The sequence below is a fragment of the Macaca thibetana genome, chromosome 3 (assembly GCF_024542745.1).
Source record: "Macaca thibetana thibetana isolate TM-01 chromosome 3, ASM2454274v1, whole genome shotgun sequence".
In the NCBI taxonomy this organism is placed as follows: Eukaryota; Metazoa; Chordata; class Mammalia; order Primates; family Cercopithecidae; genus Macaca; species Macaca thibetana.
Genome location: NC_065580.1, coordinates 87,018,915 through 87,036,931, shown reverse-complemented (window position 1 = coordinate 87,036,931; position 18,017 = coordinate 87,018,915). Strand labels below are relative to the sequence as shown.

The window sequence follows — 18,017 nt, the reverse complement described above, 5'->3', positions numbered from 1 at the left end:
TCTCATTTTAAACACAATTTGAGATGCTTTGTTAAAACACCTTTCTGTATAGGAGAGCTGCGTATTTCATCCACAATTTTGTGTAAAGAATGTATTAAATAATTTGTAACCTAACAAAAGGGAGTCTCTTACTACCTTTAAAAAAAAGATTCCTAATACAATACACTGTAATCTTTTAAATACATTATAATAAATGAATTGATCAATTTCAAAAAAAAATGAGAAAATTTTGAATACATGAATGCTCCACCAGAAAAGATGAGAAACATTTAGATTTTATTTCATTCATGTGACAATCACACAAAACTCAATTAAAAGGGGTGGGCCTTTATAACTTAGAAACATTTTACTTGAATTCTCTATTAGCTATTAATATAATTTGCACTGTCGCAATAATGGCACCACTCTATAAAAACATTTAATTTCCATTCAGGAAGAAGAGATCACGTTTCCCTCCACAACAAACTCTTTAGTTGAGCACAATTTTAATTACTTATTTGTACTTTGCCCAAACTCCTACTTCACAAGGAAACATTTTGCACTTCAAATTTATGATAATATTGAAATTCAATTTTTTAGCTGTTAGCTCAATGAGTAGTTTTTACCAGAGAGCAAGAACAAATTTTAATCCTTTCTTTGAAGGATCTAAAGCATGGACACCCCCACCTTCAGTCTTCTAAAATTAGTTAACAAGAAGCAACAAAATAATAAATCAAAGTTTCCATTTGTACCATTATATGACCCAACTTCTGGAACCATAATTTACAGTATATCTTCTGGACATGGTAACTACCGGAATTTTGCAACACAGGGTCCTTGACCCCCAAGTCTGCCAGGGCAAATTACTAGGGAAATAAAAATACAGTTTTTGTAACAGTAACGATGTTTTTGTGCTATACTCGGGCTCTTTGAAAAACTAATTGAACTTTAAGACTTTTAAAAAGTTTTTCCAAAATTCAATAACAAATTTGATTAAAAATTGAGTTACTATGCAATTTTGGGGAATATTTTTACAATGAAGAGAAAACTTGATTTCAATTTATTTATATTACACTTCAACTGAGGAAAAATTGTGGTGGTTTATGTCGGAAAATTTTTGAGACACTTTTTGAAATAAACATTTTGTAATAATGGAAAATGTTGAAGTAAGGTAATGAAATGAAGAAACAAGTATTTTCAGAAAAAAAGTATTTTAAACTTTAGGATGATGTAAGAGCCATTATTCAAGATGAGAAGAAATCTTAATTTCTAAGGAATATTATAGTTTTCAATGCCTTCTTCAGTTGCCTCATCTCATTTCATCCAAGAAAATCTGCTCAAGAAGACATTGCTCACTGTTCATTGGAGAAGAGTTTATTGTAATATTTTGCTAAAAGAGGCATTAAAGAGGCTGAATCTCACTATGGAGAGAACAGAAACACTGTCCTATCCTTTGGAGACAAGTATAGGTTAGACAGACCTGGGATCATAGCCATCATTTCCTTTGGCAAATCACTAATTTCAGGTTTCACATCTGTAAAAAAGGAGCAAGAATAATCTTTGTATCACAAAGCATTGTGAACTGAAAGAATTATTGATATACACACATAATACTGTGCCTGACATGTGATACATGTAATAAGCTAAAATTATTCAATAACTCTGTTCACAGAGTAAAATTAGACCTATTCTCTGATTCAGTACTCAGTTCATTATATCACACTCTGTTCACCTTCATCAATTACAAATTGTTAAATCAGACCAGGTTTTCCACCTTTGTAGATAATCTAGTATGGTGACTATCAACAAAGATCTTCATTGGAATAAGCACTTTCACTTCCCTGTCTTGGATTCTGATTTAGCATCTGTAGCTATAAAAACCCCACAGATTATTCTGATGTGTAGCCTAGCTGAGAACTACTAATTTAGTTTATGTGCCAGCCTTTTACTTTCAAAATGTCTAGCTTATCAGTGTAAAACTACTGTTGCCTTAGTTGCTGTTATTACTACATGAGCTTTCTTTGCTTCCATTTGCAGTGGAATCAGAAGCTGGAATATAGCAGGCAATGGCAAAAGTCAAAGTGACACCATGACTCTATCTGATTTCCCCCCATTTGTTGATGGTTTCTTCCATTATTTCTGGCCGGCACATTTACTTATGCTCTTCAGAGGATGTGTAAGTAGGGAGAAGTCTCCTAAAATACAGGACTCTTAATCCAGTTCCAGTCCCAAGATATAAAAAAGCAATTGACAATTCAAATACGGCACCCATGATTTCAAATGAGAGGTTTAACTCAGATAAACAAGTTCGTTGAAGTGGGACCCCATGTCCACATGATAGAACATTAGGCCAAATACATTGTTTTTCTCCTATTGTTACTGCCAGTGGGTTATTTATCAAAAACTGATAAGTAGGTGGCTTCTGTTAAAGAAAGTTTGTACATCTCTAGTAGATATTGAGCTTTTTGGCTCCCTTTCCAACATAGTGTAGTTTTAATGTTCAGAAATTCCTGGTTTTCTGAGTATACAACTGTAGGTAGAGGAAAAAAAGCTCATATCATTTTGTAGACATTTCTCTCTCTTAAAGTAGATGGCCACAAAAAATTATAATACTCAGAGTTGTAACTTTCAGCTTTGAGGTAATAAAAGCCACCTTCTAAATTGTTCACTGGGGCTGGATGCGGTGGCTCACACATGTAATCCCAGCACTTTGGGAGGCTGAGGTGGGTGGATCATGAGGTCAAGAGATTGAGCCCATCCTGGCTAACACGGTGAAACCCCATCTCTACTAAAAATGCAAAAAATTAGCCAGACATGGTGCTGCGTGCCTGTAGTCCCAGCTACTTGGGAAGCTGAGGCAGGAGAATTGCTTGAACCTGGGAGGTGGAGGTTGCAGTGAGCCGAGATTGCGCCACTGCACTCCAGCCTGGGTAACAGAGTGAGAGTCCATCTCCAAAAAAGAAAAAAAAAATTGTTCATTGACTTTCAAATAAATTAATTGCTTTTAATCTCTGTTATTGCAAATATTCCTTCATATTTGTAGTTTTGTTGACTTGTAAATTAAGATCATCATGTGAAATGGTTTTAACTCTGATTAAAGTTACATTTAATATGCATGGTTGAAATTTTAAAAAATTACAAATATGAAGAAATTCTCACTGCTACCATTTCTCCTTCTAATAATAAAGTGTTAGTCCATACAGTATGGTCCTAAGGAGAGCTTCACTTATAAGTGAGACCTAAATGTTGTCACATCTTGAAAATCAGTTCTTTGTGTATCACTTGGGATATATAACAACAGGGTCATCAGTATCAGAAACAATTTCTTAAACATATACTCTCTTTGCTAATATTTCAACCCTAGTTTGGGATTTTATGATGGCAAAGAAGAGGGATTTTGACAGCTATTGATACCTTAAAAGCAAACAGCCTGTAGAAATAAATGATTCCAAAGATCAGATAGGGCCATACAGATCACTCTGAATTTCTTTGACACCTCCCTCCTGGGAGGAAGGCCAAAGAATACCTATTGACTCTTCTGCCCTCCTGTGGCCAGAAATCAATGGAGTCTGTATCTCTTGAGTAGATATTGCTGTGATCTGAAGACAAGTGGATTATTAAAATGTGTGTTTGGTGCCTATGCTAGTTAGGGTTCTCTAGAGAAACAGCACCAAGAAGAAGATACATATTTATTATAAAGTATTGGCTCAGGCGATGATGGAGGCTGAAAAGTTCCAGGGTAGGTTGATTGCAAACTGGAGACCCAGGAAAGCTGGTCATGTAGTCTGAAGGTTGGATAGCCCGAGAGCCAATGCTGTAGATTCCAGTCTGTGTCTGAAGGCCTAAGAATCAGGAGGTCCTATGTTAGAAGAAGATTAATGTAAAACTTAAGCTGTCAAACAGAGAGGCAATTCAACCTTCTTCCACTTTTTTGTTCTATCCAGGCCCTCCACACATTAGATGATGCCCATGACATTGGGGAGGAATATCTGCTTTACTCAGCTTATAAATTCAAATGCTAATCTCTTCTGGAAACACCCTCACAGACACACCCAGAAATAATGCTTACCCAGCTATTTGAGCATCCTGTGCTTAGTCAAGTTCACACACAAAATTAACCATCTCAGTGCCCGTCGAAGATTCTCTGCAAAGATGGCCATTAATAATTCCTTCATTTTCTGTAAAAATTCCTTTCATCATGATGTGCAGCTACTTTCTCTCTTCTTGATTTCTGTCTGGGCTTGTGAATTCCTTTGACCAAAAGAATGAGACAGATTTGACACTGTGCTAGTTTGGGGCGTGACATTTAAGAGGAGTTGGCAGAATCTGTTTGTTTGTTTTTTAAAGAAATCATTCACTATAAAGAAAATCAGGCTATCCTGCTGGAGAAAAATACCATGTGGAAGAGAACTGAGATGCCCCAGGCAACATCCAACACCAAGGACCCCAACCTATAAAGGAGTTTATCTTGGATCCTCCTTTGCTTCAGTTGAACTACCTTAGCCAACCCCATGTGAAAGAGAGATGAGCTGTTTCCTTTAGTGCTGCTTAAAATCTGGATCCACAAAACTGTGAGCAATGAGATGGTGTTGTTTTAAGCTGCTAAGTTTTGGAATGGTTTTTTATACAGTAATAGACAATTGAAAAAAGTTGTAAATGTTATAGTTTTTATTCTCCACAACTTAATCTGATTTATCAGTTACAGAGCATATTTACCCTTGATCATCCCCTCAAATATAAAGAATGAATCATTTTTAAGATGAGTCTTTCACTGGCTCATGTGTAAGGTATATTTCTTGACTTCTTGCCATTATTCCCAGGCCTTGGAAATTTCCAGGGTTAGAATACCAAGCCTTTAGATTATTGTCTTAGTGTATTTCTACTGTTAGAATAGAATAGTACAGGGTTGGTAATTTATAAAGAATAGAAGTTTATGTGGCTCACAGTTCTGGAGGCTGGGAAATCCAAGAACAGGTTAATAGCATCTGGTTGATTGTTACTGCACAGCAGAAAGGCAAAAGGCAGAAGTAAGCATGTAAGACACAAAAGGAATGGGGACCAAATTTCATTATTTTTTCAGGAGCCCACTCCCATGATGATGGCATTAATCCATTCATGAGGGCAAAGCCTTCATTACCTAATGAACTTTTAAAGGCCTAACCTCTTAATACCACTGCAATGGCAATTAAGTTTTCAACATATCAACTTTAAGGAACATATTCAAATCATAGCAATTACGGTTCTGATATTTACTAAAGTGGAGATGTCTCAAACAACTATAACTACTTATTCTTGAAGATAAATGAAAAGATTAGATTTTTCTTGAGAGCCAGATTAAGTAGGGACAGGAGGGCCTTAGTGTCACAACATGAGCAATCTCAGATGTTAGCAGCACTGGCTGGTGAGGATGGGAAGTAAGCCAAGGCCAGCCTGTAGAGTATCCCAGGGAGACCTAGGCATCAGAAGTCACAAGAATAACAATTAAAGCCAGTCAAGGGGTGATATCCTGTTTGTATGTGATTAATCCTTCCATAGCAGTTCTTCAGCCAATTAATCAGAAGTCAACCCTCTGATGACTCAAGCCTAGTCAGTCAAACTGGGGTTGTGTCTTACTTCATGCAAGAGAGATGTGAAATTGCAAGAAGGAGCCAGTTATAAGACCTGGGTCAATGAGGTTAAGTTTGGGAAAAAGGTTGCAAATGGCGGGTACACCCCATGAATAGTAAGACATGTCTCTAGGCAATGAGACAAATGCAAGATTCGCCCTATTCACAAAGTGAAGCTGTCTGTCCTGGTCAGGACTAGCAGGATTAAGTTCATAGATGAAGACACAAGTGAATTCCGGTTCAGCAGAGCTGATAGTGACATACCCAATTCAGGAGGTAGTGAGGAAAAATAAAAAGACTATAGAAAGGCGAGAGGCCAGGAGAACCAAGACAAGCATAATGAAATTTGATAACTTTGCCCCCAAGACCAGTGTTGGTTACTTTCATGTATATTTTTGTTATTGTACTATAGCAGTTAATAATCATATATTTTTATGAAGTTAAGAGAGAATAATTACTAAGGAATATTTGACAAAGGGGGAAGTTTCTGGTTTGCATTTTAATCACTTGTCAAGATCTTGAATTCTTTCAAGGATAAGTGGTAGGAGAGGTGAAAAGACGTAAGAAGTTGGGGTGAGAAGAGTCTGTACAAACTTAAAAACAAAACAAACTTTTTATTTTGTGAATAGTTTCAAGCACTCTAATTTTTCTGAAGAGTACATATAAATTGTTCTTTATTGATTTATGTTTATATTCAATGGTAAGTTTAACATTCTTTCAATTATTCATCTATTCTTTCATTTATGTATTAAGCCAATGAGTGGTAGCAATGGTCACAAAAGAGAGTATTTAATTTCTATTTAACTTATTTCTATGCACGTACAGTAGAGACAACACAGTGACCTCATTTATTCCTCTTAGCAATCTGCTGCAAGTTACTTCCACATAAAATATTGTCCTTTTGTCACCACTAAGTCTTCATTGTCCAAAACGGTGTAGTTTATTGCTCTCCTAAGTAGATTATACAGCATCTTCCCAGACTCTGTATATTCTTTTTTTCTTCTTCTTTTCCTTGGGGAAGGAGAGAGGGTCTTTCCCAGTGAGTATTCCATGCTAGAGAGCAATGAAACATTCTTTTTTGTAAAAATCAAAACTTGTTTATATCTTTTGGACATCACTGAAGAGACTATATTATTATATGAAAAGACTGTCGCAGTCTTCTCTCTCTCCCTTCTCCATGTTACCCCTTGTGCTTCTACCCTACCATAGTCCCTTTCAATCTGCTTAAGATAAAGATGTGGTGCCCTCATGGGTAAGGCACTATAAAGCAATGATGTCTGAAATTCAGACTCTATGGGACAGCTCACTTCCTGTATTTACTCTGTGCTTGGCAAGTTGATGAGGGCGGTGGCTGTGGTCACAATGCACAACGTCTGCATTCTTTTTTTCCTATCGCTCAGATAAAAGATATGACTTTGAATTCCTTTGGACCATTTGCATCTTAAAGCCTATTTTTTTTTCTTCTTTAAATCTTATTTTAGCAATGAGTCAAGGTTAAAATGCATATAAACAGCTGTTGTCAATATACTTCTTGCAGAAATGAAAAATCTACCTTTTGTAGCTGTTGCTTTTCTTTAATGATTCCATATGTTCCTCCGTTCCACAGATTATTAAGGCTGGCCACCACCATTTCCAGATTAGTGATTTGTTTCCTAAACAAAACTTTCAAAGATATTATCTCTGTCACATTGTCCCTTGTGCAAGGGGTCATTACCCTCTTTTGGTTTCTGGAGTAATGTGGCATCCTCAGTTGAATTGCATGCATTAGTTCTGTGCTCAGAGCAGTTTCAGGCAACAATTTCTATTCTATTTAAGCTGTGGTCAAGGATACTGCCTTTGATGGTTCTCAGAGGATGTTGTGTTTTTAAATGACAGCTTTTACAAGGCAAAATGAATTCTAAGTGCGCGCGCACACACACACAAAATGACACGTTTGTAGAAATACCAGGGGATGATCTGGTTTTCTGTTTCTCTTCCATCATTCTTTTCTGGTATTTAAATATTTTTCCCTTGTGTTTCCCTTCTTACAAATTAACAAGGAAATGAAACAGTTTAATGAATTACTTACACAATTTTAAAATAAATTTCTTATGCATTTTTTATATGGTATTTTAATATATTACATGCATTTTGCTTTGGGTACTGAAATTAAATGTATTGAATATAAAGTGAGTTGGGGTATAATTCTTTTAAATTCACTGTTTATTTCAGTCTGGCTCACAACTACATTGGAATCACCTATGGAGGTGTATCAAAAATCAGATTCCTGGGCCTACTCTGGAGGCATTTAATCGAAATTTCTGTCAGTAGATGCCAGGAATATATTTTCTAAGATTATTATATAATACATACTATGTAAATTATATTGTATAAAATACATAAAAATACTACATAGAAACCATTGTTCCAGGTGCTTCTTATGAAAAGTTAAACTTTAGTATTATTAATTCAGTCCTAAGGCTAAATATTCACCATTGCTTCCTTTTTAGTTATACAGGAAAAGCACAGTGGATGGTAGAGACAATTGACAACAACTTTGCAAGAAATATTATGAAAATGAAAGGTAATAATGATGTTGTCATGTGGTATTGTTTAGTCTGCATTATCTGCAGAGAGACTTCAATTCTGAGTGTCACCGTTCTTATGTATAAAAATGAGTTAAAGGTCAGAGGTTAATAGACTGTACCATTTACATAAGATACACAATAGCAAATCAGAAATTAGAATTCATAGGCTGCCAGAAATGATGGGGATGCCCCATGGTAGAATGTTAATTTACTTCTTCTCGCTCTGATTTCAATAGAGTTAAAGGATGAACCACTAAGCTGTTCATTAGCACTGATGAGAAACACCCCAACTAATCTCTAGAAAGGGTACTAAAACAATAATGTAGCTGGGGAGGAGGGGTATGACTGGTAGTGCTAATTACATTTGCGTTAATACTAAAAAAAATTTACCCACTGGAAACTAAAATTTTCTAATAAAAGAAATCTCCAAGACAAGTACTCCAGAGAGGTATGCTAACATGTAAAGACACACAAACAAAAAAGTAAGTTTTAGGTATTTCAGATATAAAGATGAGAGCCACTTTCATTTAATGTACACTTCTGTGCATATTAAAAAGACAATGTCAGGAACTAATAAGTGATTATAGCAGTGCTGTAGGATCCAAGGTTAATACAAAAAAGTCAATCATTTTCTATATACCAGTCATGAACAAGTGGAATTTGAAATTAAAAACACAATATTATTTACATTAACCCCCCAATGAAATCCTTAGGTATAAATTTAAGACAATATGTACAAGATCCATAGAAGAAAAAATACAAACCTGATGAAAGACATCACAAAAGAACTAAGTAAAGATGTTCCATGTTTGTGAGTAGGAAGACTCAATATTGTCAAGATGTCAGTTCTTCCAAAATTCATCTATAAATTCAATGCAATCCCAATCAAAATACCAGCAAGTTATTTTGTGGATATTGATAAACTGATTTTAAAGTTTATATGGAAAGGCAAGAGACCCAGAATAGCCAACACGATACTGAAGAAGAACAAAGTTGGAAGACAGACACTACTGGACCTCAAGACATATAAAAAGCTACAGTAATCAGGACAGTGTGGTATTGACGAAAGGATGTACAAATGAATCAATGGAACATTATAAAGAAACCAGAATTAGACTCAAATAAATATAGTCAACTGATCTTTGACAAAGAAGCAAAGGCAGTAAAATGAAGCAAAGATAGTCTTTTCAACAAATGTTGCTGCAACAACTGCATATCTATGTGGAAAAACAACAAAGAATCTAGACAAACCTTATACCCTTTACAAAATTAACTCAAAACTCACAGACCTAAATGAATCACTGACCTAAAAAAACCACAAAACTATAAAACTTCTAAGAGATAGCATAGGAGAAAAATCTAGGTGATGATTTTTTTAAAAGCACCACCAAAGACATGACCTGTGAAAAACAATTGATAAGCTGGACTTCATTATCATTAAACATTTCTGCTCTGCAAAAGACACTGTTGAGAATAAAAAGACAAGCCACAGACTGGGAGAAAATATTTGCCAAAGAAATATCAGAGAAAAAACTGTTCTTCAAAATAAACAAAGAACTCTCAAAAATGAACAATAAAAACACAAATGACCCAACTAAAAAGTGGGCCAAAGACTCTGACACCTCACCAAATACGATACACATGGCAAATACACATATGAACAATGCTCAACATCATATGTCATCAAATAAATAAAAATTATATCAACACTGAGACACCACTGCACACCTGTTAGAATGGCCAACAGCCAGAACACTGACACACCAAATGCTGGTGAGGATGTGAAGCAACAGAAACTCTGATTCATTGTTGGTGGGAATGCAAAATGGTATAGCTACTTTGCAGGACAGTTTGGCCGTTTCTTACAAAACTAACCATACTTTTGCCCATACAATTCAGCAATCTTTCTCCTTGGTATTTATCCAAAGGAATTGAAAATTTTAGTACACATAAAAATCTGCACAGAGGAACAGAAAACCAAACACTGCGTGTTCTTACTTACAAGTGGGAGCTGAATAATGAGAACACGGGAGCGGAACCACACCGGGACCTGTAGGGAGGTGGGGAGTGGGGAGGGAGAGCATTAGGAAAAATAGCTAATGCATGCTGGGTTTAATACCTAGGTGAAAGGTTGATAGGTACAGCAAACCACCATGGCACACGTTTACCTTTGCAACAAACCTGCACATCCTGCACATGTACCCCAGAACTTAAAATAAAATTTTAAAAAACCCTGCACGGAGATGTTTATTACAGCTTAGTTATAATTGCCAAACCTTGGAGCAACCAAGATGTCTTTCAGTAGGTGAATGAATAAATACATCATGGTACATCCAGCAAAAAAAATAAAATAAAATAAATCAGTGCTAAAGAGACAGAAGCTCTCAAGCCATGAAAAGATATGGAGAAAAGTTAAATGCATATTACTAAATGAAAGAAGCCAGTCTGAAAAGAATACTGTATGGTTCCAACTATATGATGTTCTGAGAAAGGCAAAAGCATGGAGGCAGTAAAAAGATAAGTGGATGCCAGGGATTGGGCAGGGATTAGGGGAGAGGAAGGCATGAATAGGCAGAGGATAGATGACTTTTGGGCAGTGAAATTACTCTGCATGATACTGTAATGGTGGATACACATCATTGTAAATTTATCAATCCTATAGAATGAATGTACAACACCAAGTGTGAACTCTAATGTAAACTAGGGACTGTGGGTTATAATGATGTGACACTGTAGGTTCATCAGTTGTAACCAATGTACCACTCTGGTGGGAGATGTTAACAATGTGGGAGGCTATGCATGTGTGGGGCAGGGAGTTATGGGAAATTTTTGTACCTTTCTCTCAATTTTGCTGTGAACCTAAAACTACTCTTAGAAAGAGACTACTTTAAAAAATTAAAGGCATGCCAAAGCCAGCTTATGAAATTGTGGTATACATTTAACAAAGTTATACTTTAAACATTTAGAATACATTTTTAAATTCATAAGACAAAGGATTTATTTTAAAAGTCAATACTGGGGGTCTTGTAATGGGACATAAAGTTGAATGAACAGTGCCTTATTTTTTCAATCATATTACTGCATTTCTAACTACGTATAACTTCATTTGGAGATTATAGTCCAAATGAGAATCTTCCTCAGTGTGAAGCCTGTTATTAGTTTCCTCTCGCTGCTATAACAAATTACCACAGATTCAGCAGCTTAAAACAACTCAAGTATATTATCTGACAGTTCTGTACATCAGAAATCTGAAAATGGGGTGGCAGGGCTATATTCTTCTGCAGGCTCTAAGAGAAAAACCTGTTTCTTTGCCTCTTCCAGCTTCTAGAAGTTGCCTACATTCCCACCTCTGTCTGCACTCTGATAGCTGCTTCCATCCTCATACTTCCTTCTCTAACTCTGACTTCTCTCTTATAAGGATGCCAGAGATTACATAGGGCCCACCTGGATAATCCAGGCTACTCCCCTCCATCTTGAGATCTTTCACTTAATCACATCTGCAATGTCTCTTTAGCAGTGTAAGGTAACTTATTCATATGTTCTGGAGATAAGAATATGGGCATCTTTGGAGAGTCATTATTTTGCCTACCTGGAAGCTCAAAACAGAAACGACTCCAAGAACTTCCAACTCTGCATGCTCTGCTTCATGATTCAGTTGGGGTTTATGTTTTCTAAACTCTTCAAGTGATATCTTAGAATGGTTATTACCAGTGGATCCCAGAGGATTTCACTTTTCAGGATACGTACTTTCACTTACCTGATGCAGAGAAGATATTCTCATAATGTGGCTGCTATAACTTGGTATTAAGTAACAAGGAAGCTACGTCTGTTACCCCAAAGTATGCATAACATGGAATTAATTATATTTATATAAAAAGGACACAGAGAAAAATGTTGCTTCATACTGTATATATGAATGAATACTATAATCTGCCCTTTTTTCCCTACAAGTTGGTCTGCTAGACATTGTTTATAGTATGTAAGATATAAGGATCTAAGGATTCATGTAAGATCTAAATTGATATATCTGCTCTAAGAACAAAACTAAATAAGATTCTAGTTAAAATTTGTCAATGTTTAATTATATAAAATTATTCTATAGCAATTAGTATAACAAGAGCTTTATTACTCTACTTTTCTTTGCTCAAGGTTAAGTAAAGGAAGAATACCTTTATAACAACTCCACCTTTAGATTAAAAAGGGAGGTTTAAAGATCAATATTAATAGAAATACTAACTTGATTTGCCTTCCTGCTCTCATAGACTCATTCATTCATCCACCCAGTTAGTCAACAAACATTTAAATGCTTGATACAGGTGTGGTAGTGGTGCTACGAAGTAATGTGCCAAACTTGTTTCATATAGTTGCTGCCTGGGCATTCATTTTTAGGTCTGATATAAGCTGTTTGAAACCCAGTTGTATCACGTCACCTGTGGCTTACTTAAAACGTCCCCTCCCTGTGATACAGAACACTTGTTCCTCATTCCATGACCAAAAACCCAACACATCCCGCAGCTGCTAACCATGATAAAACCCAATGGTGGACACCACAGTCAAGTTCCCCCTTTGCTGGTGTTTTCTTTAGTCAATCCACAACCCCCTCTGGAAAGCCTAAGGGATAAAGCCTTTTGGACCTTAACATAGCCCCACAGGTCCTCTCTCTTGCTCCCCACCTGCTGGTTGGGTGTCCTGTTATCTCCAGACTTCCCATCAGGCTTATTCTCTGGTGAATCTGTAAGTGATAAAATGCACCTGTTACTTTACATGTTTTGTGTGCTGCCTCCTCTGGCATCTGACCTGCACAACAGAAACTAGCTTTCCTCTCTGGGCCAGAGCTCTCCTGAAGAGTGACTGTTCTGGCTTATGGCCACTCTTAAGAGAGAGACCTCGAGATCAAGTTAGAAAGGAACAATAGCAATAAAAATTACAAGGAAGTATATTATGGCAACCACTTTTCAGTTAAGAGTTATTAGCCTAACAAACCTCAACTAGCACAGGACCTAAATGCTAATTATAATAAAAGTAACAAAAGTGAAAGAATGGCTTCAATAAGACTAAACAAAAAGCAAAAAACATCATTTTGTATGCTCTCAACTGAGAAAATAGGTAAAAATAAAAATTGTAATAAATACTGTAATTGGATAACATTTCCAGTGTTTAAAAAGATTATTTCTAATGAATCATAAACCACTGGATTAAGACTGAATTACTGATGATTATACACTTTAATGATCATTAATCTATTTAATCAGCAATTCATTCAATAAATATTAAGCTTCTGTTACATTCCAGGAGCTGGGAACACACACACAACCCAAGCCAAAAGAAAAATGTTGCTGCTTTCATGGAGTTTACATTCCAGGGACTAATGCAATAGTACTCTCCTCCAAATTCTTCACTATACTTTCATGGTAAACCTCACCAGCAACAAGAGTACTAAATAAGGTAAGATATGCTTTAGGCCTGGAATTCTTCAACTTTGGCCTACTTCTATACGAGGGCCTTAAGGCTGCTCTGCCATTAATTGTGCAATCTTACATAAATTAACCATTTTAACTTCTTTTCCCCTTTGTAAAAAGGGAAATGACAAAAGTTGAGTTCTCCTAGGGACTAAATGACATAAGGTGTATCAATTGTTCAGCAATTAGTATCGCTTTGGCCCTATGGTTCCAAAACGTGCCTGCTCATCAGAATCACCCGAGGATCTTTAAAAACATTCCAAAGCCCGGTGCACACTAGACCAATTAAATCCCAATCTCTGAGCGTGTCAGGACACGCTCCCCAGGTGGTTCCAACTTGCAGACAAGTTTGAGAGCCACTACAGTTTGAATTATTGATGTGCCACAATAACAGTTGCTAATCCATCTGTCTTTACCCCAGGTGGAACCAGGAAGCCTCCGCAGCTTAATGAAATTCAGATAATCGAGGTGCATACGCACCCTACGTCCCATCCCGTGATTTGAATCTCAATCTCTTCCAAAATTTTAAAGCAGGGAGGAATGGGACAGAGGCTTGACCTCTCCTGCATACTCATGGCCCTTAAGTATCTGCGATCTTTAGATATGTAGGGCATGCTGACACTTCCACTTGCGGCGACAGCTGGGCCTGCCCGGGGGAAGCGCAGAGCGGGCAAGTCAGCCCTCCCGGAGGCGCTGGGCCCGGGTGCGGAGGCCGCAGCCGCGCCGCGAGGGCAGATCGGTAGCCTCAGCTGCTGCCGCGGCTGTCGGGATCGTCCCCTGCGGGGCAGCAACAGCGAGGCTCCGGCGGCTCACGGGGGCGCCTTCTGCTTGCGCGCTCCGCGTCCCTCTCCGTGGTCTGCCCTTCACCCCGCGACCCCGGCCGAGGGTGCGAGCAGCGCCGGGTCGCATCGGCCCGGGGCTAGCGTGGTTTGCCGCTCCGCCCGCAGCCATGGAGCCCGGGCCGCCTGGCAGTTCCGGGCCCGTGGAGCCGGGTCCTTGCCTGAGTGGTCAGCGCGGCGCGGACCACGCGGCTTCCGCCTCCCTGCAGAGCGCGGCCGGGACAGAGCCCGGGCGCCACTCGCTCGCCGTGGCAGCCGTGTTGCCTGCCGGGGGGTGCGGGGAGAGGATGGGTGTCCCCACCCCGAAGCAATTCTGCCCCATCCTGGAGAGACCGCTCATCAGCTACACCCTACAGGCCCTGGAAAGGTAATACGTAGCTGGGCTAGCCCCGCGGTTCCTTGGGGCCCGGCCTCCTGCTCCCCGCCCTGCCGCTGCTCTAGCGCTGGCACTTTCACCTCGGGAACTGCCGGGCCGGGCTCAGTTATTCAGGCTAGAGCTCTGTTCCCTCCCGCGTTCCAGAGATGGGAAGCTCTGGAGACAGATGGGCACAAAAGCTGCAGCTGCCCCACAGAACCCTTTACGTTCCCAAGCAGATGAGGTGGTGGGGAAGGCCCGGCGTGTGGCTCCGGATTAGAGAGTGCATGGGTTGAGACTAGGCAATTTGGAGTTCTGGCTGTGGGGCCTAAAGAGAAGCTGTGCGGATAGTCTCGCGGTCCTGGGGCTCTGACTCCGCGCATGCGTGGATTGAGTTGTACGTGCACACCTGTTTCCAGGGTGTGTGTTGGGTTTTTTCATTCATTTACCAAGCACCCTCTGTGAGACAGACTGCGCTAATTACTAGGTGCTGCAGGAGGGGAGAGGAGCAGAATTTAATAACCTTTCAATGGTGGAAAGGGCTTTAATCCTGAATCCTAAGATAAAGGTCATACCCCCTTTATCTTAGAAAAGGCACTGAAGTTAACTAGCTGAGGAAATGAAGGAGACAGAGGGAATGGGATAGGGAGGACTAGGGGAACAGTAGTGAGGAGCTGAGGAAGTGAAATGGAGGGGTATGTTATAATATTAACTTACTTTGTTTTTAGCCCTGAGTAATGAGGTGGAGCTTGGAGCGGGGGAGCAGGGGTGGGAAGCAGCGGCATTACAAATATCCACATAGTTCTGAACTTTTCTGAAGCCAGTGGGGAGCTGTGGTAGTTTGTGAAGCCTGGAACTGATGCGAACCGTTTGCATTTCAAGATAGATGTCATCCTTTAGCATACACAGCCTTTGCAGGAGGTTTTGAAAACCGAGCTAGTGAGGTTCTAGTCCAAGGGAAGTGGCACGTTCTCCAGTAAGGAGCCCCACGCAAACCCTCACATATGCTTCAAAAGCCAAAAGGTTCAAGTTGTTTTGTAACCACCCCAAGGGTTCGCCTTGCCCCTGCCTAAACAGACCCGATTTATCAAGACGGGAATTGCAATGAGAAAGAGTAATTCACGCAGAGTCGGCTGTGCGGGAGATTGGAGTTTTATTATTACTCAAATCAGTCTCAAATTATTACTCAAAAAATTATTACTCAAAATTATTATCAAATCGAACATTTCGGGATCGGAGTTTTTAAAGATAATTTGGTTGTTAGAGACTCGGGAAGTGGGGAGTGCTAATTGGTCAGCTTGGAGATGAGGGTCCAAGTGAGGTCTTCTTGGTGTCTTCTGTTCCTGGGTGGGATGGCAGAACTGGTTGAGACACATTACTGGTCTGGGTGGTGTCAGCTGATTCATGGAGAGAGAAGGGTCTGTAAAATATCTCAAGCACTGACCTTAGGTTTTACAATAGTGATGTTATCCCCAGGAGCAATTTGGAGAGGTTCAGACTCTTGCAGCCAGAGGCTGCATGACCCCTAAACTGTAATTTCTAATCTTGTAGCTAATTTGTTAGTCCAATGAAGGCAGACTGGTCCCCAGGCAAGAAGGGGGTCTTTTCGGGAAAGGGCTATTATCAATTTTGTTTGAGTCAAACCATAAACTAAATTCCTTCCCAAGGATAGTTCGGCCTACACCAAGGTATGAACAAGGACAGCTTAATGGTTAGAAGCAAGATGGAGTCAGTTAGGACTGATCTTTCACTGTCCTTATTTCCTCAGTTATAATTTTCACAAAGTCGGTTTCAGGTTCTCATATGACTATTTTACTTTTTGAATATTGGAGTTTGAAAAATGGAAGTGTAAAGAGCCATAATCACCGATTTATGTAATCTTCCCAAAGATTACATCTGAAACTCAAATTTTGAAATGATTCCAGTTGCAATATTCCATTTCTCTGGGTAATGGGGGGAGGGGTCCCTGAAACCATTTCATGAACCACTTACCTATAATATTCCAGTGGCCATGAACATCGTGACAACATAGCTCATACATGCAGGCATTTCTATGGGACACAATGGTTCTTGGCCAGCAGGATCTTTATCTGCTTGGTAATTAGCTATAGGGGATTATAGTCACTTTTACACTAAACTTTTCTCCCATGGAGAAAACTTTTGCATTAACTTGAATTTTTTGTCATCTTCTGAGGCAGCCTAAGATAGGTGGACACTAAAAATCTCACTGATATGGTTTGGCTGTGTCCCCACCCAAAAATCTCATCTTGAATTTTAATCCCCGTAATCCTGCGTGTTAAGGAAGAAATCAGGTGGAGGTAATTGAATCACGGGGCAGAGATCAGGTGGAGGTAATTGAATCACGGAGCAGAGATCAGGTGGAGGTAATTGAATCATGGGACTGGTTTCCCCCATGCTGATCTCTTGATAGTGAGTTCTCATGAGATCTGGTAGTTTTATAAGTGTTTGGCAGTTCCTCCTGTGTTCATTCTCCTTCCTGCCGCCTTGTGAAGAAGACACCTTCTTTTCCCTTCACCTTCTACCATGCTTGTAAGTTTCCTAAGGCTTCCCCAGCCATGCTGAACTGTGCATCGATTAAACCTCTTTCCTTTATAAATAACTCAATCTTGGGCAGTTCTTTGTAGCAGTTTGAAAACAGACTAATACTCACTTTTAAGGGAAAAGAACGTTTGGAAAGGCCTTGTTTATGGAAAATAAAATGCTTGTCTTCCACTTTTACTTAATTGATAACAGCAGTCACAAAATCCTAATAGCAATAGCAACTCATCAAAATTTTCATTCTGAAATATTTCATGGCTCGTTTTTATCACTATTATGTCTGAAGAACTTATAGAACATGATTATATTTTGGGTATATCCTAGGAAGTCCTTGGAAAGGTTGCTTTATAGCAGTGTGTGGGTGCTGCTTGGCCGTTTGCCAAGTGAAAGCCCCTATCTCCTTCTGTAAAAGATCACCCCTACAGACTGTTGATAGTTTTCTTAGGGTATGGTGCCAAAAGTCTTCAGTCACTTCATTAAAAAAGATAATTTATACAAATTCAAATAAGGAAAAGGACATGGAAGTATAAAATGCCTTATAAGACTACTTTTTTGCTCTGTTGAGAAATTATGCATGCTTTTTACTTATTAAAGGGAAACTACAGTTCTCATTGTCCCAAATAAGAAAAACAATGGGTGTCACCACTGTCAGT

At 38.9% G+C, this 18,017-nt stretch overlaps 1 protein-coding gene and 1 long non-coding RNA gene across 5 annotated transcripts in view; one reads left to right on the top strand and one right to left on the bottom strand.

The window, feature by feature from the left end:
- Positions 1-15,119, bottom strand: part of LOC126951340 (uncharacterized) — a 98,159-nt gene extending 83,040 nt beyond the window's left edge. Inside the window, exons 1-3 of the long non-coding RNA XR_007724435.1 lie at positions 14,907-15,119; positions 12,826-12,884; positions 10,155-10,202 (exon numbers count right to left, since the gene is read on the bottom strand). This is a non-coding gene — a long non-coding RNA (uncharacterized LOC126951340). The remainder of the gene's footprint in view (positions 1-10,154; positions 10,203-12,825; positions 12,885-14,906) is intronic.
- CRPPA (CDP-L-ribitol pyrophosphorylase A) overlaps positions 14,366-18,017 on the top strand; it is a 328,621-nt gene continuing 324,969 nt past the window's right edge. For 2 of the 4 annotated variants that reach the window (XM_050785382.1, XM_050785381.1), the window contains exon 1: positions 14,371-14,817. In XM_050785382.1, coding sequence (XP_050641339.1) covers positions 14,561-14,817 — 257 coding nt within the window. In that variant the 5' untranslated portion in view covers positions 14,371-14,560. Of the gene's footprint in view, positions 14,818-18,017 lie in introns of all 4 variants that reach the window. The other 2 variants (XM_050785383.1, XM_050785380.1) reach the window with 2 other exon arrangements.